The sequence below is a fragment of the Pan paniscus genome, chromosome 8 (assembly GCF_029289425.2).
Source record: "Pan paniscus chromosome 8, NHGRI_mPanPan1-v2.0_pri, whole genome shotgun sequence".
Classification (NCBI taxonomy): Eukaryota; Metazoa; Chordata; class Mammalia; order Primates; family Hominidae; genus Pan; species Pan paniscus.
In genome coordinates, this window is record NC_073257.2 from 57,645,565 (window position 1) to 57,672,656 (window position 27,092).

General features: G+C 51.4%; 1 protein-coding gene across 6 annotated transcripts; it reads left to right on the forward strand.

The window, feature by feature from the left end:
* TMEM72 (transmembrane protein 72) lies at positions 1–25,694 on the forward strand. Of its 6 annotated transcripts, XM_055092689.1 has the most exons (6): positions 9,114–9,979; positions 12,190–12,257; positions 16,608–16,674; positions 20,676–20,747; positions 22,316–22,455; positions 23,336–25,694. In XM_055092689.1, exons 1-6 carry the CDS (start codon positions 9,966–9,968, stop codon positions 23,812–23,814), a joined length of 840 nt encoding a protein of 279 aa, XP_054948664.1. In that variant the 5' UTR covers positions 9,114–9,965; the 3' UTR covers positions 23,815–25,694. The 6 variants fall into 6 exon arrangements, with proteins under 6 accessions (XP_003816796.1, XP_008968087.3, XP_008968088.1 ...); XM_003816748.3 differs by lacking the exons at positions 9,114–9,979; positions 12,190–12,257 and adding an exon at positions 1–361; XM_008969839.4 differs by lacking the exon at positions 12,190–12,257 and having other exon boundaries at positions 9,081–10,033.
* Positions 25,695–27,092: the final 1,398 nt, after the last annotated feature.

The following is a 27,092-nucleotide window of genomic DNA, read 5'->3' on the forward strand; positions in this document are numbered from 1 at the left end:
CTGGGGCTGAGCGGCTCCAGCCCAGGCTGGGGTTGTGTGAGCAGCGGGAGCATTCTTCCAAGGTAATGATTAAGCTGAGTGCCTGGCAAGGGCACGGGCTGAGAGCAGGGAAGGTGAGCCCTATTCACACCTCGGCCAGGCTGCGGTGGCCAGGACTGGTTTGGGAAGGCAGGGCCCGGGTGTGCAGCCACAGCCAGCAGCCTCCTACCTACACAAGGGTGTTCGGGAGCATCTCAGGGCCGAAGACTTTGCTGCCTGCCCTGCCAGGACTTTGTCCTCACCCCTGGCACCATGCAGCTCCAGGTGTTCTGGACTGGGCTGGAATACACCTGCCGGCTCCTGGGCATCACCACTGCTGCAGGTAAGACCCTGCCTCCTGGCTGCTGATCCTTGCGCACTGGCACCACAGATAGGGCTGCCTGAGGGGTGGGAGGTGGCCAGGAGACAGCAGGCACATCTGGCCACTTCTGTGCTTCAATTTTTTTCCCAAGACCCCTAGAAACACTGCTCTGTAGAGCAGCAGCAGGTGCAGTGGGGTGAGCCTAGGGCTGGGGACCAGAGGGCTGGGTGCTGGATCTTTGCTTGGCAACTCACCCTCCCTGTGACCTTGGGAAGCCTCAAGATCCTTATCTGCAAAATGATTCCAGGGGTCCACCCCACCTACTCAGAGAGTTGTCATGAGATGGAGGTGGAGACAGAAGGTGAAGATAGAAAGGGCTGGGCTTCGCTGTGTAGCTACAAAAGGTCAACTGAGCTCATCCTGCTTTACTCAAACCATAGCCCTACCTCATGGAGACAGAATTCCCAGTCATGAGCAGCTCTGCCCTGGAGGGACAGGCTGAGCCCGGCTGGACATGGAGATCACAGGCTTCCCTCGGGCCCATGCTGGACCCTGTTAACAGAACACCCTGTAGGAACCCAGACCCCTCTCTGAGGTCTGACTGCAGGAATGCACTGTGGTCTTAGCAGCAGAGATGCTTCCCAGAGATGCTGGGCTCCTTCTCTCGCCCAGCAGAATCACAGGGCTGCTCAACTGGACAGGAGGGCAGACTGTTAGAGCAGAGCCCAGAGCCACCATCCTGAGCCCTGCCTGCTCGCTTCCCCAGGGCAGGCCTGAACCTTAGCCCCATTCCCCCTACAGGGCCAGGAACTGTTTTGGGGAAATGAACAGGCAGAATTCTGAGCCCTTAACTCTGAGCCACATTGTCCCTTGGGGACAAAGAAGAGACACACCCCCTATCAAAGCCCTTCCCCACCACTGGGCAAAAGCTTACCCACGGGTCTTACCAAATGGGAAAGTTCTCCTAGGTCAAAATCACATAGTGCTTGTTCCTGCCCCAGCCCAGTCACTTGCGTGATATATGACCTTGGGGAGCCCCTGACCCCTCTGAGGCTGCACTTTCTGATCTGTATGATGGAGATGCTGGACCTGCTGGCCAGGTGTTTGGACAGATTAAGGATGCAGGAACTGAGCATGGCTAAGTGGAACTGAGGATGAAAACCTCTCAGCAGAAGCCCCCATGACACACTCCAGAGCTCAATGGGAAGCTGCATCATTTCAGGAGCACTGGGCTGGGTTCAGCCATGAGCTGGCCAGTGGGCTCTTCCAGCATCTAGGCCATGAGTGAGATCATGAAGGTCTACTGGATGGTTTAACCCCACCCCTCCTGCTACAGGATGGGGCACCTGAGCTCAAATGCGGGTGGTGACCTTGCCCAAGGTCATGGTCAGAGGGACAGCCAGCCCGGAGCTCTGGTCCTTCAACTTTCACAAAGGCCAGGGCTCTGGCCAAAACCTTCCCTGTCTTCCAGAGTAGGCAGCAGGAAGAGGTTCAGAATTGCTCTGCTGAGGCTCTGAGTGGAGGCACTGAGGGAGGAGCCAGATCCAGCCACTTTCAGAACCACGTTGTCGTCTACACATAAGAGAATGATGGCCAAGACCCCCAACAAGCAAAAGAGCCATCCTGGGGAGGGGAAGGCCACCCTAAATAGGTTTCCATGTCTGTTGATCTGAGTCCACCCTGCTCCCTCTAGGCTTTGGTTTCCAAATCTGTAAAATGCCAAGAATCCCACAGTTCCCCCAGCCACACTCCACCCAGAGCTGAGGCCCAGCTCCCATCGAGAGGCTGTTCTAAGATGTATGTACCTATCCTTCTAATGGATTAGCTAGAGACAGTTTAACAGTCTGATTTATCTCAGTCACCGGAAGAATCTGCAGCCCCTGACACTCCCATGTGCGCGCGCACACACACACACACACCCGTGCGCGCGCACATAGGGCTCGTCTTAACCACAGCCTTTATCTCCGCACAGGGACTGCTGTTAATGCTGAGAATGGGCCTCCCTCTTGGTTTTGATAGGAGATTCAGACTAAAAATAGCCATGAGCTCCCTTCTAATGGCCAGGCTTTCAAATGATCTTGCTCGGGCTTTCTAGAGTGCTGGGAGCGAGTGGGAGGCTAGAGAGAGGGGTTTGGTGTTCTTGGGCAAATCTCGAGTTTCTTCCAGCATCACTGAACTCCTGGCCTATTTCCAGTACATAAGATTTGCAAATTCCTTATTCTCCTAAGCCTCTTTTTTGTTGAAATCTTCTGTTGAGAAATCCAGGCTTCATTTACAAGGGCACTGCTGCTAGAGAGGAAATAAGACCGGAAATAGAGGGCCTCACTTTGCAGAAACCCTAGGGAGGTAGGGAGTGTGGATTTCTTAAAAGCTAGGAAGACATGTGACCCAAGGGCACTCAGAGTGTCACCTGCAGGGACCAGGCAGCTGCTAAGAGGCTACAGCCTCTCATTAGCAGCCTCTTCCCTGGACCCCCTGCAGACAGGATCAGGGCTGTCAAAAGCACTGAGGGCACCTGGTGGGTGCCTCTGCCAGCATGTCAAGGCCCTATGACTGTGGATGAAGCCACAGCCTTTGGATGAAGCCTCCTTAGGATTCCTCGAAGTCCCGCAGACCATTCTTGCCCCACCTCAGTGTCCAGCCCCATATCATGAGGGGTCGTAGAGCACAGACGGATCATTGCCGCCACCAAATTGGGAAAAACAGGCCTCAGGTAGTTGCACCTGGGTGGAAGTGTTTCTAAAATTAGAAAATTCCCTCCCTCTGGAGCAGTCATGTGGTTTCCAGGACATAACAGACCACTCCCGCATTGTTTACACCGGGTTCATTTGCATCACCTCCCTGGCTCGGGATGTGGGGGTTGGGGGCAGGCGCCCATGGGTCCATGTGCATGCATGCGCCTGTGTGATGTCTAAGTGCCTCAGTTGCTGAGACGCGGCATCCATTGCCGCCCATGGAAGCAGACACAGCTGGGAAATGGCACACAGGCTGTGAGCACTCCACATCCCCCTGTGTGGATGCCGGAGCTCCTGCCTGTCCATCCCTCAAAGCAGGTTCTCCCCGTGTCCACTAGAGACAGGGTAAAGATGTCCTGAGTGTGAGACTCAGGCCCCAGAGGAGGCTCAGCCCTGTGACAGGTTCTCAGCACAGACCAAATGGCAGGAAAGGGGTCCTGGGAAATGGATTTAACTGAGCCTGGAGCACAGCGGTCCAAGGCACTCCTCCCCTGTGAGATGAGAAAGGACCTGTCCCACAGCATTGGTCGCAGTTGCAGGCTAGGAAGGCAGGGTTGGCTTCCCTTTGAACTTCAGCCATCCTCTTACCCTTTAACCTCAGGGGAATCTTGAATAACTCCCTTGCCACTCCCCAGCCCCTGCTGAGGTGGCCAGGAAGAGCATGGGAAGAGCCCCCTTTGTGGGGCAGAGGAGGCACCTCTCAGGCCATCCAGGCTGGGCATGGAGGGAAGGGGAGACATGTCCCTGGGCCCCTCCTTGTAGAGAAAGCCCTCCCCTCAGGCTGTGTCCTCACACACAGATGTGCATGGGCTTCCCCAAAAGAGGCTTGCTCAGAAAATGTCTCTGGGCACTTGAGCAAGGCCTCCCAATTTCCCTCAGAGCAAAGAAGCTCCAGCTTGAGGCCCCACTGCCCCATCTCCAGGGCTGAATTTCACTCTTCCAGCCTCTGCCCAGAGCAGGGGTTGCTGAGAATGAACATGATTATTTGAGTATTTACTCAAATAATACTCAAAGCCCAAGCTTTGCACTATGTATTTTAAATGCAGTATCGCATTTCATCCTCCTGTCATTGGAAGCATCATCATGTTCATCCTCATACCCACTGTACAGGAAGGGAAACCGAGGCCTGATGGAGCGAAGCATCTTGCTCAGGGTCTCACACCAGGAAGCAAGAAGACAAAGTTCCACCTGATGATGGTCTGCTCCTGAGACTCCACTCCTAATCCCTATTTCCTCCACCTGAATCAGGATTAAAAAGCATGTCCCATAGTATTTTGATGACCCCAAGATGCAGGATGCAAAACACACAGAGGAGAGCAGGAGAGGCTTGATCAGAACTTCCCCATCCTCTACCCTCATGCTACTGCCCTTGGTCAGTTCTGATCAGGCAGGTGGGGTCATGGTGAGGACACACGTACACTGAAGCACATAGTCAAGGATCACCAAACACTTTCTAAATCTCAAGACACCGATATTCATTGCAGCTATCCATTCTCTATCTCAAGATTGCCACACATGCTTTAACCAGCACCACCATGACCTTCTCTAGCCAAATATGCTCCTGGAACCCATCTGGGGACAGACAAATCTGCACACATTTCCAGAGGGAACTATCATAGTAGGGCTTGCCTTGATGGGTCCAGAGGTGCAGGGCTGACTGCATGCATTATGGTCATTGTCTCGCTCCAGCCCCACAAATGCCTGAGAGGCTAGAGTGCTGGGCTCAGTCCCATTTTACAAATGAGGAAACTGAAGCTCAGAACACTGAGGTAACCTGGCAGAGGTCACATGGCCAGGAGACAGAGGTCCGGTGTTGGAACTCCACTCTGCCCAAACACAGGGCTGTGTTATGGCAGCTCCAAAGCCAAGGGCATGGCAGAGCCAGCAGGGCATGAGGGGATGGAGGCAGAGCCATTCTGAGCGAACTCTGCTTGTCAGGCTGACGTGCTGTTTCTCACAAATTGAGTGCTTGGAATCAACCTGGAATCACTGAGGGGTTTTATTTTGTTCCAGGTTTTGACCCATTAACCTGTTTCTCTATATAATGGACACAGCCACATTTTCAACTGCTTCCATGCTTCCCGCACAGTTAGAGCATTGGCTTATTAATGTACATTAGGAGAAAAGAAGTATTTAAAACCCAGCTGTTCTCATTATATTTTAAAGGATACAGCAAATGCATAGTTTGACCTTAGCCCTGTTCAAAGCCTTCAGGAAAACAAATGCTTCTGAAGCAGCCATCTTGGGCCCTCCATGCTAATTTCACCCCGCTTACATGTATATCCCCATGACCACCTCCTGCTGTTTAAGAAAGCGTCACGCACTCCAACGCCTCGCAAGAGATTTATCACCCAAGTGAGCCCACATTGCATTTTCAGACCTTCCAAGTGAATGTTGACTGTTTTCCTTTCCTGTTACAATTGGCTCCACAAGTAAATGGAATCTGCCTCCCTCTGTTCCCCCCACCTACCACCAACAGGCAATAGGATTTGGTTCAAACATTTCTTTTTTCACAACTTTGTGCCTGTGCCTTGCTTCTAGATTTATAACAAGAAATCTGAAACTTCAATTAGGTTTCATTTACTTGGCAAACTGTTGCTGAGTCCCCAGTGGTCTGTTCCTGAGACTGCACTCCTAATCGCTATTTCCTCCACCTGAATCAGGATTAAAAAGCATGTCCCATAGTATTTTGATGACCCCAAGATGCAGGATGCAGTCCAGTCCTGCATCCCCAGTCCTGAGTCCCCAGTCATGCCGCATAGACACATGGATTAGAATGGCAAGACCTTGCCCTGTGGGAGTGTATGGGCTGGACAGAGAAGCAAACTAGTAAGTGCACATCCGAGCACCAAGCACTGCAGCGTAGTGTTTGGGAGGTGGGTCTGTGTCCTGGGACAACCACTGTATCTACCCTCTGGAGTTGTGAGGGCTCAATGAAACAATGGCTAAAGTAGCAAGCTGCCTGGCACATAGATTCTCACTCAGCATGGGCTAATTTTAGAGGAACGTGCAGGGCATGGAACTGTGTAGCATGAGTTATTGGCTCCTTTTGTTGGAAGGAAGAAGAAGGAAGATCCGAGGAAAGGAGCAAAGCAGTATGTGACTCATGAGGCTGGAAGGAGGAAGGGGCTACACTGTAAAGAGCATTATACTGGGAAACATTTCCCATCACATTCTGAGCTTTGGTTGTGAAGATCAGCCCACAGGAACTTGGCTATTTCTACACCACATATAGTAAGCCAACCAGAGGAAAGATGGCAGTCCTGTTTTATTTTTCATGGGATGACAGCTCTTTCAAGATTGTCCTGGGTTCTATTCAGCCTTCTGAAGAGGGCTGTGAACAAAAAGAAATGTTGTCTGACATAAGTGGCTGACACTGTGAAGAAGGGGCTCAGGAAACCCTCAGGAGTCCAGGTAAGGGTCAGATGAAGAAGCCTTGTGTGTGTGGAATGGACAGAGAACAATGGGAGCATGGACAATGCTTTCTGGAAACCTGCCACGTGGATGAGTGAGCAGATGCATTCTCCCTGAACACTGAGAAGGAATAGGAAGTGAATACCTCGGTTCTCCCTGACACTGAGACCTAGAAGAAATTTCTCCTGTGGGCCTGTATAAGTTTGTTTTCACACTGCTGATAAAGACATGCCCAAGACTGGGCAATTTACAAAAGAAAGAGGTTTAATTGGACTTAGAGTTCCATGTGGCTGAGGAAGCCTCACGATCATGGTAGAAGGCCAGGAGGAGCAAGTCACATCCTACATGGATGGCAGCAGGCAAGGAGAGACAGTTTGTGTGGGGGAATTCCTCTTTTTAAAACCATCAGATCTCTTGAGATTTATTCACTATCACGAGAACAACACGTGAAAAACTTGCCCCCCTGATTCAATTACCTCCTGCTTGTCCCTCCCACAACAGGTGGGAATTCAAAATGAGATCTGGGTGGGAACACAGCCAAACCATGTCAGGGTCCTTACAAGGGAGATGCTATTCTACGTGGGAGACACTATCCTCAATAGTGCCAATGAACCATGTGGGTCTGCAGAGTCCTTCCTCATCACCAAAGAGTGGGGTATCAGCACAGATGGCCTCACAGGTGAATTCTACCAACACTTAAGGAAGAAATAACTATTCTACACAAACTCTTCCAGAAATTTGAAAGGAGGGAATACTTCTCAACTCATTCTATAAAATTAGTATTTATGTGGATACCAAAACCAAAGATATTACAAGAAAACTATAGACTAATATTCTTCTCAATATAGATGCAAAAATTCTAAGCAAAGTTTTAACAAACACAAATATATTGAAAGAATAATATATCATAATCAAGTGGAGTTCATCTCAGAAATGCAAGGTTGTTTTAATATTTGAAAAATCAATTAATGTAACTTACCATGTGTTATGGACTAAATGTTTGTGTCCCCCCAGCCAAATTTATATGTGGAAATCCTAACACCCAAGATGATTGTATTAGGAGGTAGGGCCTTCTCTGAATGGAAATAATGCCCTTATAAAAGAGACCTGAGAGAGCTCCCTAGGCCCTTCTATCATACAATGTGCGGTAACAGTGAGAAGACAGTTTTCTATAAGGAAGGGGTCCCTCAGATACCAAATCTGCCAGCACCTTGATCTTGCACTTCCCAGCCTCCAGAACTGTAGGAAATAAATTTCTGTTGTCTATAAGGTACCCAGTATATGGGATTTGGTTATAGCAGCTGAAATGGACTAAGACATCATATTTAAAAACTAAAAAAGAAAAACCATATTATCATCTAAATAGACACAAAGTTTTAAACAAAATCCAACATTCTTTTATGATTAAAATAAAACTATCATCAGCAAACTAGTAACAAAAGGAAACTCCCTCAACCTTAAGAGGTCATTACAGAAAACATACATCTACTTAAATGTAAAAGACCAGGTGCTTCCTCCTAAGATTAGGAACAAGGCAAGGGTGTCCACTCTACCACGTCCAGTCAGCATTGTACTGGAGGTTCTAGCCAGTGCAAGAAACAAACAAAATGCATACAGATTGTCCAGGAAAAAGAAAAATTTTATTCACAGATGACATTATCATCTATAGAAAATCTAATAGAATCTACTCCAAAAGCTACTTGAGCTAATGGAGGGAATAGCAACATTGCAGAAGACAAGCTTAATATATAATAATCAACTGTATTTCCATACATTAACAACAAACAATTAGAAAATGAAATCTTTAGAAATACAATTTATAATAGCATTGAAAATCTGAAATATTTAGGGATAAATCTGACAAGAGATGTAAAACAAACTACACTAGAAACTAGAAAACATTGCTGAGAGATAACAAAGAAAATCTAAATGAATGGAGATGTATCTTGTTGATGGGTCAGAAGGCTCAATATCATTAAGACATCAGTTCTCCCCCAAATTGCTATACAGTTTCAATAGGAGCTCAATCTGAAGTCTCTTCCAACTGAATGTCCAGAAATATCTGCCATGAAATCCTTCCCTTTTCCCACACTGTCTCTGAACCCTGGCTCATGTATATCAGCTGAACTGATCTTCACACGTAGGTAAACCTCCCCACCATGCTTACTGTTTGCCACAACTTCTGAGCTAAGAAGCCTGTGGCTACTGCCTTACTGTCCCAGTGAATTCACAGCAACTGTTTCCAGCAACTCCGTAGTCTTGGAAATGGTACAAATCTAGCTTTTCACCTCTACCCTGGCGGTGACCACCTCTCCTGGACCATCCACGCCCATTGTCATCAGCCTGGAGCATCTTTCCCTGAGGTGTCTTTGGACACCCTGAGTCCAGCAGGAGATGAGAATGAAAAGAAGCAATAAATATACACGGTGGGTTCTGAGGCTGCCCTCAGCAACAGTGAGTACAAAATTTTCATCCAATGCCCAGGGCATACAGTGCCAAGGTTAGTGTGGCCTCTCATGACTGTGAAGCATCCTATGTTACCACCAAGGGCATCACAATGAATGCAAGACATATGTCACAATTCAACCCATGGAGTCAGAACGGATAAGCAACAGTGGATCATCAGGTCAGCCCTATGGCAAAAGCAGCAGCAGCCTGAGGCCAGGGGAATATCCCCTCAGTAGGCAGCCCCGCAGATGGCCCCAGCCTCAGGAACATGCTGGCCTGAGCCCCGTGGGGACCCTAGCAGGGTTATGGAGGGCTAACACAAGAGATGTGGAGATAGATGGGAGTTTGGGTCACTTATATCCCAACTGGGCTTTGAGAAGGGACCTCAAAGTAAATTAGTGAACAACAAGCAACATTGGTGCACAGGGAACAGCTTTTTGGCCACAAAAAAAACCCACAAGTGTGTTAATGGGAGCAAAGGATGAGAATAAACCCTCTCCTTCCACTGGAGAATACTGATGGGAACCGCCTGCCTCTTATAATAGCTTTCCTAGCCATCGTCTGCATTTGCGCAGCACTCTCATTTACTTAGACTGAGCAGTGGTCGGCACCATTTTGCATGTTTTTATTTTCCCCATTTTCCAGAAGAAGATGCAGACCAAAGAGTTAATCACTTTCCTGAGGATGCAGGACTCAGCTTTTCTGATGCAGGCCCCATATTCTTTCTGCTCTGGTGCAGCCCCCTCCTAGCTTTCGTCTACCCATGCTGAGACCAGAGCTCCAGGATGAGAAGGATACTCACACAGTGGCTGCCCTGCCCAGGGCTGTACCACAGGCTCTTGGCCCAGGATCTCTGATCTCTGCTAAGCCTGAACTACAACAAACAGCTCAGGAAAGCAACACAGAAGCAAGCCCTGGACCCTGAGAGAAGAAAGTTCTTGTACCAAGGTTGGATCTGGCCCAGACAGGAGGGACAGAGACTGGAGGGAAGGAGCTAACAAGATGAGAGAGGCCAGGCTTGTCCGTGAATGGCTCCATCAAGGTGCGATGCAAGGCACCTCCTGGGATCATGCAGGGAGTGAGACAGAGGCATGGGGTGAGCTGTGCTGGAGTGGGCATAAGGTACCTCTGTTGGGCTGGGGTGAGAGTAGCTGGGGAGCCTGAGGTGGGATAATAGGGAGGGATGGAAGGAGTCAAAGGCCACTAATGGCCGTGTCAAGCAGTGCTGTTCAGTGTTCCCATGCCCCTCCACCTGGGTGGGAAAGACAGCACAGCCGGATTGAAGCACATCTCAGGGCGATTATTTCTTGTAGAGAATTTGGTGTCATGAGGCTCTGATTCTGCGGGTAGCAGGGCCTTTGTCCCATTGTTTGTCTCCATTGATTGGCTCCTGATCATTGATCAGCTGATCCAAAGATCAGCTCTTCAGTCCCTCGTCCCAGCTCAGGGTAATGCCCTGGGGGTATCTTTTCCAGTGAGTTGCTGATTCAGGCCAACCACTTCCACACTGGACTAGTACCCTGTGAAGGCAGAGCTTCCAAGACACCAGCCCCACTGCCCTGTGAGAAGTATGGAAGGCCAGAGCGCAGGCTAAATTCCAAGAGGAGCTAGAAGCCCTCAGACTCTGGGCCTCCCAAATCTCTAGATGCCAGGGCCAGAGCTACCACTCTCAGGGCCCAGGAAGGGCCTACACTGCCCCTGAGGGAGGGAGTGCCACCTTGGGCTTAGACTGAAGGCCACATTAAATTACAATGAGGGCCCCCTTAATTGTAAGAGGAGCACCTCCTTCATTGTAGAACACCTCCTTAATTTAATGGCAAATATCTTCTTAGTCTTAGGGAGAACACCTCCTTAATGAATGAGCACCTCTGTAATTTTAGGAGGTGTGCCTCCTTAATTTTGAGCCCTGGTGTCCTTCTGGGCCCACCCTGCTCCTAGTTATCCGGGTGCCATAACTTCTTTGTGTTTAACAGAGAGCCCCACCTAAATCTGAAACCTGGCAGAAACCTAAGGTCCAATTCCACAAAACAAGGAGTGGGCCGTCCTCATCCACAGGTTGAAGTGCGGCCTTTGAGAGGGCGGGGGCCCACCTGTGCAGTCTCCGGGAACAGACGCTCAGCAGACTGGAGAGGAGCTCCTTCTTACCTGTGACAATCCCATTCTTCATTCAAGCCCCCAGTAAATTTCAGGCCACACTTCATGTTCACCTCCTGCCAATTCTGGAGACCAGTCCCCTGGAAAAAAAACTTTTGGGAAACTCCAGGCCCTGGGTGAAAACACTTTGGGGTCCTATGTCTATGTCATGTGGAACTGTGATACCTTCCAAAAATATTTTGTTCCCAGTACAGTCCAGTTAGCACACCAGGCTAGGAGCTTCCACAGCCAGTCCCAACATGGCTCTCTGGGGTGAGTGTTGGATATGGTTCACGAAATTCCTGCAGCAAGGAATCTCACTTCTTGCTTTCTTTACTTTTTCTACTGGGAATGTTTGCAAAATGCAACTGTGGGAGGGACCTGCTTTGGATGATACAGGATTCTCCTCCACAGATCCTCTATGAAGTCTTAAGTTATAAAACCACCAATAGGATTCCATGACCCAGTGGGAGTCCCCAGACACCATCCCTATTCCTAGGAGCCTGAATCTCCAAGGCTATGGGGCAGGTGCTGCAGGACCCAGAAATGCTTACTCCTGAGGAGTCAGAATATAATGTTTACTCTAAGGCGTCAGGCCAGACACAGAGACTTCTATGCCAAAAACCTCAGGTGGCTAGATGATTGAATTAGCTGCTTTTCCAGTTAACCTTGCATGGCTGCATAACAGCCCACTCTAAAACGTAGTGATGTAAGACTACAATCATTTGATTATACTCAAAACATTGTGATTCGGAAATTCTGGCAGAACTCGGTGGAGGTGGCTCACCTCTACTCCATGATAACTGGGGCCACAGATGGGGTCACAGGTAGGGTGGCTGGCATGGCTCACGTGGCTGAGGTGGCTCATCTGGTGCTTTGGTTCTGATTGTTGTCTGGGTCCATCACTTCCAGTCTGTGTCCCATCTGCTGGAGCTGGAATGTCAAAGATAACTTCTTCCATCATTTGTCCTGTGCAACGCTGAACCAGCTGGGGCTGTTGTGCCTCTCTCTCTCTCTTTTTCTTTCTTTCTCTCTCTCTCTCTTTCTCTTCCTTTCTCTCTTTCTCTCTCTCACTCTCATTTCTCCCTCTCACTCTTATTTCTCCCTCTCTCTTTTTAGAAGTCTCTCTACAAGGCTGGCTTGGGCTTCCTCACAATATGTCGGTCTCACTCCTCAGGGATTAGCAGGTGTGTCTTCACAGCAAAACCATTCTTAGCCAATTTTCCTGAGAGATGGCAGCCAGCACATCGCTGAGAAAACTGGGAGATCTTAGAGTTGGCAGTTCCCACTTGGGAGATGTGCAGAGGAAACAAGACGTATGGAGAAGGTCTACTGTCTACATGGTGTGTGGTGGCACCTGGGTGAGAGGCAACAGGGCTGACATGCCCAGGAAGCTTCCAATCCCAGACACCTCCTGGCCAGCCCACACCTCTGCCCCCCTACTGCCCAGATAAAGTCCAAACATCAACATGCAATGGCAGGGCATGCCTTCTGCTTTATGCCTGGGAAGCCTCCTTCTCTGGGTCCCCAGACAGAACAGACCCTCCACTATTCTGGGCCTCTATGCCAAGCGCCCTGCTGTGCCACTGGACAGTAAAGCCACCTGCACCACACCACCAGGAGCCACAGCCAGAACTGTGTTTCAAGCCCAAGTCAACAAAGAAACTAGCAGATACCCTGTGCTGGGAGAGGGAGTGGCCAGGAGCACCTGGAGCTGGTCTCTGTCCCTCAGCCACCACCAAATATCACCGAAGTCTCTCACCATCTGCACGGGGTCAGGGAGCTTTCTGAAATACCAATCTAAACACGAGTCCCTTCTGCTCATGTTACAGAGCCCAATATTTAAGAACCCCACAATTGCCTTGATCCACATGCACTGCCCATTGCCCCCCACTGTGCCCCTGCTTCTGCTGTTAGGGGCCCCCACACCCTACAGTGCCTGGCCCCTCCATCTGCACAGGTCTATTCCTGCTGCTTTCCTAGTCCACTCCACCTTCGTCTTTATTCATCTTCCCTGATAGTCCCACGAGTGGCCCCTTCTGTCTGGCCCCAGAGCTCCTGGGTGAGTCCCTCGTCCAGCCTGTGTTACTGCCCTCACTGAATGCACTTTTCTCAGTCCACATCACATCTCTCCTGCTGGACTAAGCATACCCCAGCCATGAGCCCAGTGCCTGGCCCAACCGGTAACCACAGAAGACCAGGTGGGCCTCGCAGAAGCGGCCAGGAGCCGCCCCCCAAGGAGGGTGGGCCTGCCGCTCCCAGCAGAGCTGCCCGAACATTGAGACCAGAGGCAAACAGAGCAGGGGACAGAGGAGGGACTCGGTGTGAGTCCGTGTTGTTTCAACCTGGCATGCTCCGCATCCAGGAACACAAACCCCAAAAGTGGGAGGACTGAGCAGAAAGCGGTGATCCGTTGGCCTGGATATCAAAGGGCTTTACAGCCTCCCATGAGCACCCCACTGATCCTCTTCCGCCTTGGCTAAATTGAGGAGCCATACTCCTGGCTCCCCACACTCTCCTCCTCCCGCCAACTGGCAATCCTCAGTCTCGGCAGGCAGAATCCTGCTGGCTATGGTTGGAGGGAGCTTGTGGGAGTGACCTCACGCCCCTTAGTACAAAGTGGCTGACTGGACACTGGCAAAGCTGCCAGGGCCAAGTTGGGGGGAAGGAGTCGCCTCTTTGCATTGATCACCTGACATCTATCAGGCACTAAGCCGTGCATTTCAGACTCCAATCCAAGAAATTTTCTCCAATCCAAGCAATGACTCTGTGAGTTGTAACTTATTCTGCCCCTTCCACAGATGAGAAAACACAGCTTGGATGAGTTAAGTACTTGCCACTTGTATGTAATAACACACAGAACTGGGATTTCCATCCGGCTCTCATTTCTCTGTTGCCATTTTTTTTAATGCAAACCAGCACTCTCTCTACAGTGCTCCTCAAATGCCCCTCTGACCGCTGACCCTCTGTTTGTCTAAAGAGTACAAAACAAAAGCCATCAAAATAGCTCTCCACATGCCAAACAGGTGCAGGTCAGGGAAGAAGCTGAGTTCCCAAGACCCTTTCCTGCCATCTGCTGGTCATCTGCCACAAGCCCCCTGCAAATTGGCCAACATGACGTGTCACGTAAGTGGAGCCCATGCCTGTCCTACAGAGTGCTCAACGCAGGCATCAGCCTGGAGTCGAACACCCCTTCCCAGGCCCAGGGCAGGAAGCACTTCTTCCCCAGCCAGTGATTCACTGAGCACCCATGACACGCTTGGTATCAGTTAGCTCACTACGGTCCTCATGACCACTGTGTGCAGGAGATAATGAGGAAACTGAGACTCAGAGAGATTGGGTGACTATGCTATGAACTGGAAAATGAGAGACTGAAACTCAGGATCTGACCTGGGCCTCCATCCGTGGTTGGTTGGTTGGTTTGACTTACATTACTTACATTCTGTGTGCCTCAGTTTCCTCTAAGTAAAGTGGGGATAACAAGAGTACCTTCTCATAGGACTGCTGCAATGATTAAAAAAGCAAATGAATGCTGGGTGCTGAGAATAGGACATGGCGAAAACCAAATGGCCATTTGCCTGCACATCACACATATACTAACATACACTCACATATTCACACATGCACATTCACACACTACACTCACACACACACACTCACACACATGCACATATATAATCACACTCACATTCACACATACATTCACACATGCACTTACATACACACCCACATACACACATACATACACTCACACACTCACATATATACTCACATATACACATACACTCACACACTCACACATGTACACACACACATACACTCACACATACATGCACTCACAAGCCTACACACACACACGTGTCCACACATGCACGCACGCACGCACGCTGGCAGGCAGTGGGTAGCAGGAAACCGCGCACCACCTAGAGCTGGCTGCCTCCACCTGGTCTCTAGGCCCTCACTGTCCAGCATGTATCCTTGAGTGAACTACACAGGCCACTGAGCCTCACTGTCCTCCTCTGCAAAATGGAGAGAGTGGGACTCCTGTGCCACAGGCCTGCAGGAAGGGCCGGGACGTGTGCAACATGGTGTGGAAGCTCTGAAGTGCTCTGTAAGTTTTGACTCTTCAGTTAGGCTGACACTGCAGGGGGATGTGGCCCGCTAGCATCACCTGTCCTCGCCCCAGGTGAGCCAGCAGGGCAGCTGGAACCTGGAGAGAGTGGGAGACTCGGTGTCCGCCTCCTGTGAACCAAGGGACTGGTGGCACGTTAATGTGGGCAGTCGCCCATGAAGCACAGCGGAGCCCCAGAGCCCTCCATCCATCGCTCAGAAAACATAACCGCCTCTTCTCACCTGCCTAGATCCAAGTGCTCTGTCCCCTTTCCCCCGCCCCATATCTCCATGATCGCCCCTCCCATCCCCCACCCCCAGAATCGAGGGGTGGAGTGCTGGTAGCTTCAGTGCAAGGCTCTTCCCTGCTCTCTAGAAGAGGCATTTCAGCATTGGACGAAGGGCCCCCTTCAGCTTGAGACACCAGGCGATGGAAGCCCACACAAAGTCTCTGCCAGGGAAGAGAGGAAGCACCAGAAGCCAGGAAGCAGCGCCACGAGCAGCAGGGAAGAGACGCCACCCCCAGGCAGCCAGGGATGACAGCCCAGCCCACCATCTTTGACTGGGAGGAAGAGAGGATGAAGCCACCCTTCAGCACACAGCAGGGGCATCATCAGAGCCCTGAGAGAAACAGGGTCAGCATTGTAATCAGTTAGGGACAGAAAGACTTCTAGTCAGCAGGCCGATGCACTGCCCCTGGAATGTTTCTAATGGGGACTCCAAAGGTCAGTGCTGTGCTGGTTGTGGGAAGCCATGGGAGCCAGCAAATCCTTGTGAGGAGAGCACCCAGAGACAGCAAGTCTGGAAAGGCAGGTCCGAGATGAAATTCACCTATGGCAAATGAAAGGTCAGCACTAACTGCCAAGAAAGGGGAGGAGGAGAGCTGAGGTTGAGCAACATTTCCTTGTCAGAGAAAAACCCCAGGAGTTTAATCAGCACTGGGTCCAAAGCAATGAGTGTGACCTGCCGCCAGCCCTCAGCAAGCAAGACCAAGGCCACACAACAGCAGCCAGTGACCCAAGCAAGAGAACAGGGCTGGGGCAGGACCCATCCATGGCCAAGCACTGAAGCCAGACACACAGCACACACTGGGGTGGGCCCCAGCACATGACAGAGAACAGCTGTGAATCAAGGGGCTGGTGCCACATTAGTGTGGGCAGTTGCTGGGGGCACTAAGGGTGGCTGCTCTGGGGAAGCTTAATCAGAAGACCTCTGGGCCTCTGCCTGGAGTTCCAGGGAGCAATCCAGGAGGCTTCCTGCTCTCTTGCACCTTGCTAGTCACAGCTGCCTGTGTCATGAAGAGAAGAACCTACCTTGGCTGTCAGTCCTCAGGAAGAAGACTCACTCCACAGCCAAGGTACACTCAACAGGGCAGTGCTGTGGTGTAGAGCACCAGGCCCACTCTTCCTTCTTCTCTTGCCCCTTAGTGTTGATCGGCGTGGGCACTGAGACCTTCCTCCAGGGCCAGTTCAAAAGCCTGGCTTTCTATCTGCTGTGAGTATGTGTTTATGTGCCACTTTTGACCTGCAAGTTCTGCTCAACTCACCCTACATCTGTCTACTCAGAATAACTCAGAGCAGTCCCCTTCCCATGCGAATTCCATCCTATCTCAGGGGTGAAGGGAGTTGAGGGGGGCTCTAGAATAGCTCCTGGTTTGTGCAGACCATCCCATAAATCAATGAACTATCCTTTCTACCCACCCAACCATCCACCAATTCATCCAGCCAACCACCCATCTATCCATCCATCTGCCCATCCATTCGTCAGCCCACCCATCCATCCACTCACCCACCAATCTATTCATGCACCAATCCACTCATCCATCTATCCATCTATCCATCCATCCAGCTACCTATCCATCTACCCACCCACCTCTTCATCCACCTGCCCATCCATCCATCTATCCATCCATCTACCTATCCACTTGCCTATCCATCTATTCGCCCACCCATCTATTTATCCATCCACCCACCCATCCATCCATCTACCCATATATGCATACATACATACACACACCCATTCACCCATCCACCCACCCATTTATCCATCCATCTTCCAATTCATCCAGCCAGCCACTCATCTATCCATCCACCTGCTTATCCATCCATCTATGCACCTACACATCCATCCATCCATCCAACTACCCATACACCCAACCATCCATCCATCCACCCACCTATCCATTTATTCACCCATCCATCTATTCATCCATTCACTCACCCATCCATCCATACACCCACCCATCTATCTATCTACCCATCTATCTATCTATTCATTTACCCATCCATACATCTATCCATCCATCCATCCACCCACCTATCCATCCATCCATCCATCCACCTACTCATCCATACACCCACCCATCCACGCATCTCATCAATCATTTATTTATTCAGCAAATATTAATTGAGCTCTTGTTTAGAGAATGGGGAATCAAGTCAAAGAAATATATATTTGAGCTTCTCTACGTGCCAAATACAGTTAAATGTCTTAATTGCATTATGTTATTTAACTTTCACAGCACTGTAGGAGAAGGGCATATTGGCCTAGTTTTACAGATGAGAAAATTCAGAAGGAGTAAGCAGGTTAGCCCACATCACCAAGCTCATGAGCAGCAGGATCCAGATTCAAACCCAAGACCCTTTTGTTCCCCAGACAATGTCTTTTCTTCTCCACTACCAGCTACCTCTGTAAATGTGTCCTGGCAGGAAGGTGATCCCTGTGCAGTGGTGTCCCAGGGGATTAGAAGAACCTGGGTCTCTGCCCCAGCATCTCTGCAGCCCCATCCTGAGGGGCTTCTAGCAGTTTTTTCCTAATGATATAGGAAGGCTGTGTGTTCTAGCCCCCTAAATCCTGAAGAGCTTACTGAACTGAGAAGCAATAGATAACAATTTGCCAGGCTGCCCCACAAATGTCCTGTTCTGCCTGCAGGGTCCACCAGGCTGTGACCTCCACTCCCCCCCCCTCCTCAGGATCCACCTCCACCTTCAGGTGGCAGCTGACCTGTGCTCTTAGCAGCCTCCACCCTCCCGCCTCAGGGCAGGCCTCTTGCTGTGTTTGGGGGCTCACACCTGCCATCTCCCAGATGCGGTCCAACCTCTGAGCCCATTTCCACACTGCCATCTAGACACACAGATCTCTCTGACAACCTTCAAGAGCTTCCACCACCTCTGGTCCACACCCTGTGCCATATTCTGGCCTCTGCCTCACTTCTTGCCACTCATGTACAGCAGGAGGCTTCTGAATCTTTTTCAAACTCACCAGCATGGCCTCGCCTCCAAGCTTCACTCATTCTGTTGGGTGCCCAAGCACCTTCCACCCATTTCCACCTGCCCAATGCCTGACACTCCTTCCTGGCATTCTGCCCTGGCAATTGTGCCCTGAGCCTGGAGCCCCTGCTGGCTGGCAGTGACTTCTCCTGGTTCTGAACACCCTCCGTGTCTAACTGACCATGTCCCTAGCCGCTGTGCACCATTGCCCTGGGATCCAGAAGCAGGCAGGCCTTCCTCCTCTCCAGTGGGTCCCTAACTCTCGGGTCAGGCCATGGCAGGTGAATGCAGGCTGCCTTCTGCCCAGAACCCTGTTTTGTCTCTGTTTTGAGGGGACCCTATGCCCATGTGGTCTCTGGGTGGTCCAGTCCAGCCTGGGGTCCCCTGCCCCTTGCTGTGCCCTGCTCTCTAACACCTGCAGGATCAGCACTCAGTACCTGCCCTGTCTGTCCCTCCCTGCCACTCAATAGCACCAGAGAGGAAGTCTGAATGAGTCACTTTATTCCCCAAGCCTTGATATACCCCTCTGTCCCAGGGCATAGAAAAAGGCAGTGGCAATTATTTTGCAAAGCACATGTCTTGATGTGCCTGTTAGGCACACAAGCTCTGGAGCCTGCGTGCTGGGTTCTGATCTTCCCCCTGCTACTGATAAGGGGCCACTGGTGATGGGGCAAACCTCTCTGTGCCTTAGTTTCCTCATCTGTAAACTGACAGTAATTATAGTGTTTATTATAATATAATATAGTACTTATTATAAAATTGTTGCAAGGACTAAATGAGTTGATATTTGTAAGGCCTTTAGAACTATGCCTGGTCCATAGCAATCATTACATAAATGTTAGTTATTATCATTTTAAAACCAAGGGGTAAAAGTTAGGCTCACACTGGGAGGCATAGAGACTGAGAGGAGTGGAGATCACTAAATGATCTAACTAATCACAGGGAGAGGGAAATGATAACTAGAATTGATATAATCACTGTGTGCCAAGCATGGTCCTAAGTGCTTTACAAATATCATTTAATTCTTAGAACAGTTTTACTGTTGATGCACTATAATAACCCCAGTTTACAGCTGAGGAAACTAAGACACAGAAAGGTCACACCTCTCACCTGTGATCACACAATCTAGAAACACCCATGGCTCTGAGGAAACCCTGACCCCAAGCCACCTTCTGCACAACACTATCCACTTTCATTCCTTCATTTATTGCAATGCTCATTAATGGAGCCCAATAAGCCCAACCCACTGTGAGCCTGGGCTGTACAGAAGAATTAGACAGGGAACGCCCTCTGGGAGTTCACAGACTGGTGACTCTGGTCATATGGTACCACATGGAGAAGTAAGAGGAGGTCGCCAGACAGACTGGAGAGGGAAGGGGAAGGCCTTCCAGGAAAAGCTCACTTGTGCAAAAGCCCTGTGGCACCTGATAGCTTCTTGTGTTGTCAAGGGAACATGGAGGATAGGCAGTGAGACCCTCCGTAAGTACATATTCCACTTCCAAGGATTCTGATGTGAGTCTAGGGGTGGCCTGGGAGCCATGAATTCTACACATTCCTCAGGAGATGCTGATTGCAGAATCCGTGGACCACACTAGGAGCACAAGGAGCCTTTGAGGCATCCTGTATCAGGAGGAACATGATCAGATTCAGGTGTCAGGCAGCCCAGAGTGACACAGTGGGGGAGCAGGAGACAGGCCTGGGGTAAGTGAGGAAGTGGAACTGGTGCAGGGGTCCAGGGGGCAGGGCCTGAACCCAGGCAATGCCCATGAGGTCAGAGAACAGGAGCAATTTGGGAGGTATTGAAGGAATGTAATCAACAGCTCGTGGTGACTGTTTGGACAATAGGAAAAGGAAGAAGGAAAGGGTCAGGAACAGGTCCAGGTTTAAGGCTGGAACACAGGCAGTGGATGTCCATCCTGGTGACCAGCAGGTAGAAGGACGTGCCTGCCAGTGTCACACAGGGTGCCAGGTGAAGGCCATGTCACCTGCTGGCCACGGTGCCCTCCTCACCCATCTCTGAACCCCAGACCCCACCTCTCCCCAGCATGGCCCAGTCCGGAACACGCCATGTCCTGGAGACAGCCCGTGGTGAATGTTGTCTGGGGGAATCCAGGTGAGTCCACTGGCTGTAGATGTGATGTCAGGAGGCCACGTGTGAGAAGACAGCCCTCAGGAAAGCGAAGGAAGACAGAGGCGCCAGCCTCCCTCACCTGTCTCCACCTGCAGGTTTACAGGAGCCGCTGTCTCCATATGTGAAGGGGCCTACTTTGTGGCTCAGCTGCTGGCCATCTGCTTCCAGTAAGTAGTCTCCAGAGAGACCCCTCCATTGTCCACCCCAGCCCCAGACACCACAGATGTCTCCACCCAAGAGCCCACAACCAGGGGATGTCCTGCTCCTGAAGCCACTGTGGACAGGAGCCCCCCACCGAGGTACAACCAGCCTGGCCTGGAGGTGGGCACAGGCCCAAGGGGCTCCATTGCCTTCTTTGCCCTGGTCCCAACCAAGAGAACCAACTGACACATTCATTCAGGGCCTGTCGTTGCCCAGAATCCCCAGAAAATTCCAGCTCCCCCTCACCAGGAGCAGCCAGTCACTGGGCCCCAGTGTCTGAGCCATCTGCCATGGGGTGAGGACCCTGCAGAAGGCCCAGCTGGGAGTGAGCAGACCTGGGTTTGGGAACTGGCTCTGTCTCTTCCTAGGGCCCGGGGGCAAGTCAGGGGCAGTATGTCTCTACACCCCTTCGTGGGGCAGGAGTGCAGACCCTGCAGGATCTCGTGAGGCCCTTGCTGCTTCCCAGCCTACACTCAGTATGTGGAAGCTGTTATCGGTGAGACCGAGGACTGCGGCTCTCAGAACCTAGACACTGGTCCCTGGGTGGTCAGTGAGAGAGCCAGTCTTCAGATCCAGATGTCCCAGCACCTTGCAAGGCCACTGGCTGCCTCTCAGGCTCACCAGCCCTAAGGCAGAAAGCTTTCCCCTTTCTGCTGAATTCCACTGCCAAGCTGTGCTTGAAACTTCAGCTGGGGAGAAGGCTGGGGAGGAATGGACCCTGGATGGACTCCACCGCACCCTGCCACCACACACACGCAGGAATGGGCACCAGGGGGCACCAGTGAGCCATGGCAGTCCAGCCTGCTGAGCATAAGAGAGCAGTGCTTTGGGCCACCTGGACAGCCTGAGCACTCCCTGGAAGCTAGAGGGGCAGGATGCGGCTGTGTAGAGCCCCAGCTCTAGGCCAATTCAGAGGATGGAGGCGCTGGGTCTAAAGGCAGGCACTTGCCCCCTGTGAAACATGGAGGCAGCGCCCCTGAAGGAAGCTGCTCAGCATCAGGCTTCTGCCAGGGCTATGTGTGGTCCCTGTGTATACAGTTAGAAAAGAAGCCCTTCTGGGCCAACACTGTACTGTGCCTAAGCAAGGCTGGGTGAACAGGGCACAGCTGGGTGCCAGCCTGCTCACTCACCTGGCCAAGCCTCTTATGCAGTGCACTACAAGCACAACTGTCCCAGGCAGGTGGCTCCCGAACTGCACACTTTCTCTGCATTAGTGCAGACTTCCCAGTGAGCCCTGAGCCTCCAGCTGTCTTCCTCACTAACTCATGCAGCATCCTGAGAACATTTAACTTGCTTCCCCTTCGACTAGAAAAACAGGTCTGGGCAGCCTTTCAAAAACTTGTGGACCCTCTAGAGGGACTCAGGCAAATCCACTCATTGTGGAACCCACACCAAGGACCACTAGGGCTTCCTGTTCAGCCAGGGCCCACTGCAGAGCATGCCCACAGCAGGGCCTGGCCCAGACTCCATGGCATCCAGTCTTGCTGGGGTTTTCCTGGGACACATTATGCTAACCTGGACTCCCTCTCCCCAGGTGTCAACCAGGGTCCCTGGCAGACAGAGTAAGGGAGAAAGCCCACTGGCTGGGCTGCTTCCAGAAGTTCCTGGCCTACCTGCTGCTGTCGGTGGCCTGCTTCCTCCACCCGGTCCTGGTCTGGCACGTGACCATCCCAGGTAAGAGCACAGGGGTAGAGATATGCAGCCCCAGCACAGGTGGACTCTGAGCAGGAGGAGCTGAGCCCCTCAAAGTCTAGCTCCAGTGGTGGCTCCAGGGACCTTACCTACCCCACTGCCCTCTCTGACCTAGAGGGTGGACATGAGGAATCATGGGAATGCCAGACATACTCCATGCTGATCAAATGGCAAGAATGTCCCAAGAAGTGCATCCTTCCTTCACAGAGCCGTCCAGAAGTGGAACCGCAAAGGGGACCTCACCTTTCCTCCCACTGACCATGTGTGGTCTGAGCTTCCCAAGGGTGTGACATGGCCACTTCCCTGCCCAAACCCTTCTGAATCTCCCCAGTGCCTACTCATTCAGGTCCAAACTCCTCAGCCTGGGTTGAAAGGCACTTCAGGGTGGGACCCCAGAAAATCTTCACAGCCTCATCTCCTACTTCCACTTCACTGGGTGCATACCACTGGCCGGCTGGTTTCTGGTCAGAGAACCCAGGATTTCTTGCTCCCACCTCTTCAGTTTCATCCACGACCTTTTCTGCTAGTGTCCTTCTCCTCTCTGCTCCCTATCTGTGAAAACTGTGCCCCCTCCTTATGAACCCATCTACAATACAGGGAAGACAGCCCTCCAGGGAGACCACGTTGAAAAGCAGAGCCTCCATCCTTCCTGCCATTTAGCATCCCCAACCCAGCCTCCAAGTGGACCCCCAAATCTGATGTGAGGTGTGAGGACAAGCCAGGCAAGAGGGCCAGGGCCACAGGGGCCTGTGAATGGCCACACAGCACCGGGTTGCAGGAGCCCTGCTGCACGACATGCTTGCAAGGGCTCTGGATTTTTTCTGCGACTCCTCTAGAGCCCTGACCTCTGGCTCTTTTCCAGGCTCCATGCTCATCATCACCGGCCTGGCCTACTTCCTTCTGAGCAAGCGGAAGAAGAGGAAAGCTGCCCCCGAGGTGCTGGCCTCCCCAGAGCAGTACACAGACCCCTCTAGCAGCGCTGTGAGCACCACCGGCTCTGGGGACACAGAGCAAACCTACACATTCCATGGGGCCCTCAAGGAGGGGCCCAGCTCCCTTTTCATCCACATGAAGAGTATCCTGAAGGGGACCAAGAAGCCCAGTGCCCTCCAGCCCCCCAACACCCTGATGGAGCTGAGCCTGGAGCCAGCCGACTCCCTGGCCAAGAAGAAGCAGGTGCACTTTGAAGACAACTTGGTCCGCATAGTCCCCTCCCTCGCTGAAGGTCTGGATGATGGGGACAGTGAGCCAGAGGAGACCACCTCTGACACAACACCCATCATTCCCCCTCCCCAGGCCCCGCTCTTCCTGTCATCTCTTACAGCCACCGGCCTGTTCTGAGCGCTTGCTCCAGCCTGGAGGACGCTCAGTGAGGGGTCTACCTAGCTCAATGGCCCTCCCTGGAGTTTCAGGGTCTTCTCTGGTCAGCTTTTCAAGGGGTAACCAGACACCCCCACGCTCGCTGGGCCCCTGAGGCCATCAGGAGGGGTGACTGGCCAGCATTTCTGCAGAGGCCTCGAGGGAGGCACAAACAAGGCTCACACCACCTCAAGCCAGGACAAGCTCCTTCCTCCTGGCCACAGGTGGGGAAACACTTATGCTTCCCCAACAAGACCATCACTGCCACTGCGCACGAGGCTGCAGGTGCCATTGACTCAGCCCAGAAGCGACAGAGGATGTCTGCCCAGCAAAAGCCTCTGGGCTTTTCTTACTCCTGACCCAGGGCACAACACTCAGTGAGGAACCTATGGTCCACCCATCTCTGCAGGCCCAGGGAAGTGTCAGTAACTTAAGCATCTCTAAGGCAGAGAAGGTGGCTGTGGGTCTTGACCAACCAAGACTGCTCAGGGTCGGGAGGGGAGGCTGCAGGCCTCTGGTGGGAGCAGCCGGGCTGTGGGCCACATTCTCTGCATGCTCTAGGGCTGGGGCTGAGCTGCTCAGGAAAACAATGCCGCTCTGTGCTCACTGTGGGAAAGCCAGGCCAGATGAGCAAAGCTCATTCCAGAAACATGGCTGGGGACTTCCAGCCTCCTTACCACATGGCCTTTCCAAGATTCCAGGTTGATGATGCAAACTGAAAGCAGTGAATGCCAGGGCCCAGAAGGCAATGTCTGCTGTGTGCAGGACCACAGAGGCTGCCCAGGGGTGGCACAGCACAGAGAAGTGGCAGTGCCATGTTTAGGCACTTGGTAGCAGAATAGGTGATAAATATAAATTTCTTCAAAATGAAAGGAAGTGAGGGGGGAAGAAGAGGAGGGAAAATGGGAGGATAGGAGGAAGTGGGCAGGCAGGCAAGTTCTCTGCCATGGGGCCACGGAAGTGACAGTTAACCCAGAAGAAACAAAGACATCTGAATCAGATATTCATTTGTAAATCTGTAAAGGATTTGCAATATAGGCTTTACTTCTAAAAATTGTTGTCGGGTCCATGAGGCTGTTGCCAGGAAGAGCAGACACACCATTCTTCATGGCAACTGCAGTGAGGGAGCAGTCAGGAGGAAGAGTCCTGTGGCTTCTCAGTCCCTGTGGAGGCTAACGCAAAGCTCTGTAGAACAAGCCTTAGAGTGCACGCTCTACGGTCTAATGAGAAACTTGTGTTTGTGCTTGCACACGTTTCAGTGTTCCCTACAGGATATTTTACAAAGGTATGAAAATAATGGCCAACCAGAAGCTAGTATCAGTTTGGGGCCTAAATGCAGCAGGTGTTCCTGATAAGCAGATAAGCAGAGCTCTTCCTGCAGTAGCCCAGGTCTCACCAATCAAATGACAAATGGCTAATCAAGACACTCCTGCAAGCCCTCGATGGTGAGAGCTGCAGAGCTGCTTCTTCAGCTGCCATCAAGGCAGGACCTCAGGACCTGACTGTCTACAGTCAGGGAATAGTGAACAACATGGGATATGGGTATAGGTAGGTGGTAGGCAAGGATCGTGCCCCATGGCTGATGGGCCGGGTGTCTCAGGCAGGCCCCCTGTGCACAGAAAGAGCCTAAGTGCAGAGAAGCCAGGCATCTTTCCCCTGTCATCTGTGGAAGGGGAATGCGATGGCCACAGACACCCTCATGGCACAGACATGGCCAGCCTCTGACGTTCCTGTGCATCAGAGTAGTTCTGTCCTCGAAGCCACAGTCAGCAGAGTTGGATGACCAGGTCGCAAGAAGCAAACCAGAAAGTGTGATGGCAGAGCTGTCAGATCCCGTTTAATAAACACTTCAGTAAACCCAAGTGTGGAGTGTTGTTTTGGGTGTGTTTTAGAGATGTGTGTTGGGAGCACCCTTTTGGAGGTGTCTTAGTGTGTGCTGGGAGTTCCAGTGATGATGCGATGGAATTCTGAGGCACGTAGGCTTCCTGGAGATTGTCATCAGTTAAGAGAGTGTCTGCTGGTGTGCAGCATTACAGGACTATTATGATCTTACCTAGGTTAGTAAAGTTCTCAAACACTCCTATGGCTACAAAACAAAAAACAAAAAGCTGGAGTGAGATCATTAAATAGGCCAGAACTCTCACCCATCAGTGGACCAAGCAAGAAAGTGGCATCTTCCTCATAAGCAGATGAGCACCACATGTCTCCATTGATTCTCAGCCTGTGACCTCTATGACTACATCCTTGTCCAGTAGGATCCCTGCAAAGCAGATGTTGTAATGATCTGCATCCTTGCCAAGAAGCAAAGACTAGGACTGGCCCTGCCATGATCCCCCTCCCTGCCTCAGCAGAGAGGGGAGCATTTTGTATATGAAGAACAGAGTGACAGGAAGAAGAAAGAGCCCCAGGCTGAGCACCATTCGACCTCCACCTATACACGTCTGACCTTGTTCAAGCCCCTTCGCATCTCTGGCTCAGGTTCCCCTATTAAGCGGGAATCACAGCAGTAACTCAACAAGACATGGGCAAGTGCTTTTCAGAACTACAAACAAGTCACTGTGATTGCACCACATCCCTATCCCTATGGGGGACTCGCCGTGAGGGGGCACTGAGGAAGCACCACCCTGACTTGCGTCTGTGGCAAGGCCAGTTCAAGTCCAAGAGCTCCTGTCTCCACTCCAGGTTCCAGGGCTAGAGCCTGGGGAGAGTACAGCCCCCAATGCCTACCTCAGAGGAAAGTCATAGTGGACCCCACATTTCCTAACAGCTGCACCCTGGGGGTCACACCGTGGGTCCTCTGTCTCCCTCTCCCATCAGCCCTAAGGTGGTTTTTTGTTGTTAGTTTTCTGAAATATCTTTTTTGAGATATACTTCATATAACATAAAATTCACCAATTTAAAGTGTACAGCTAGGCCAGGCACAGTGGCTCATGCCTGTAATCCAAGCACTTTGGGAGTCCAAGGCGAGTGGATCACTTGAGCCCAGGAATTTGAGACCAGCCTGGGCAACATAGCAAAACCCTGTTCCTACCAAAAGTACAAAAAATTAGCCAGGCATGGTGGCACGCACCTATAGTTCCAGCTACTCAAGAGGCAAAGATGGAAGAATGGTTTGAGCCCAGGAGGTCAAGGCTCCAGTGAGCTGAGATCATTCCACTGCACTCCAGCCTGGGCAACTGAGTGAGACCCTGTCTCAAAATAATCTTTAAAAAAATTTTAAATTAAAAAAAAGTGTACAGCTAAACAGTTTCTAGTAGATT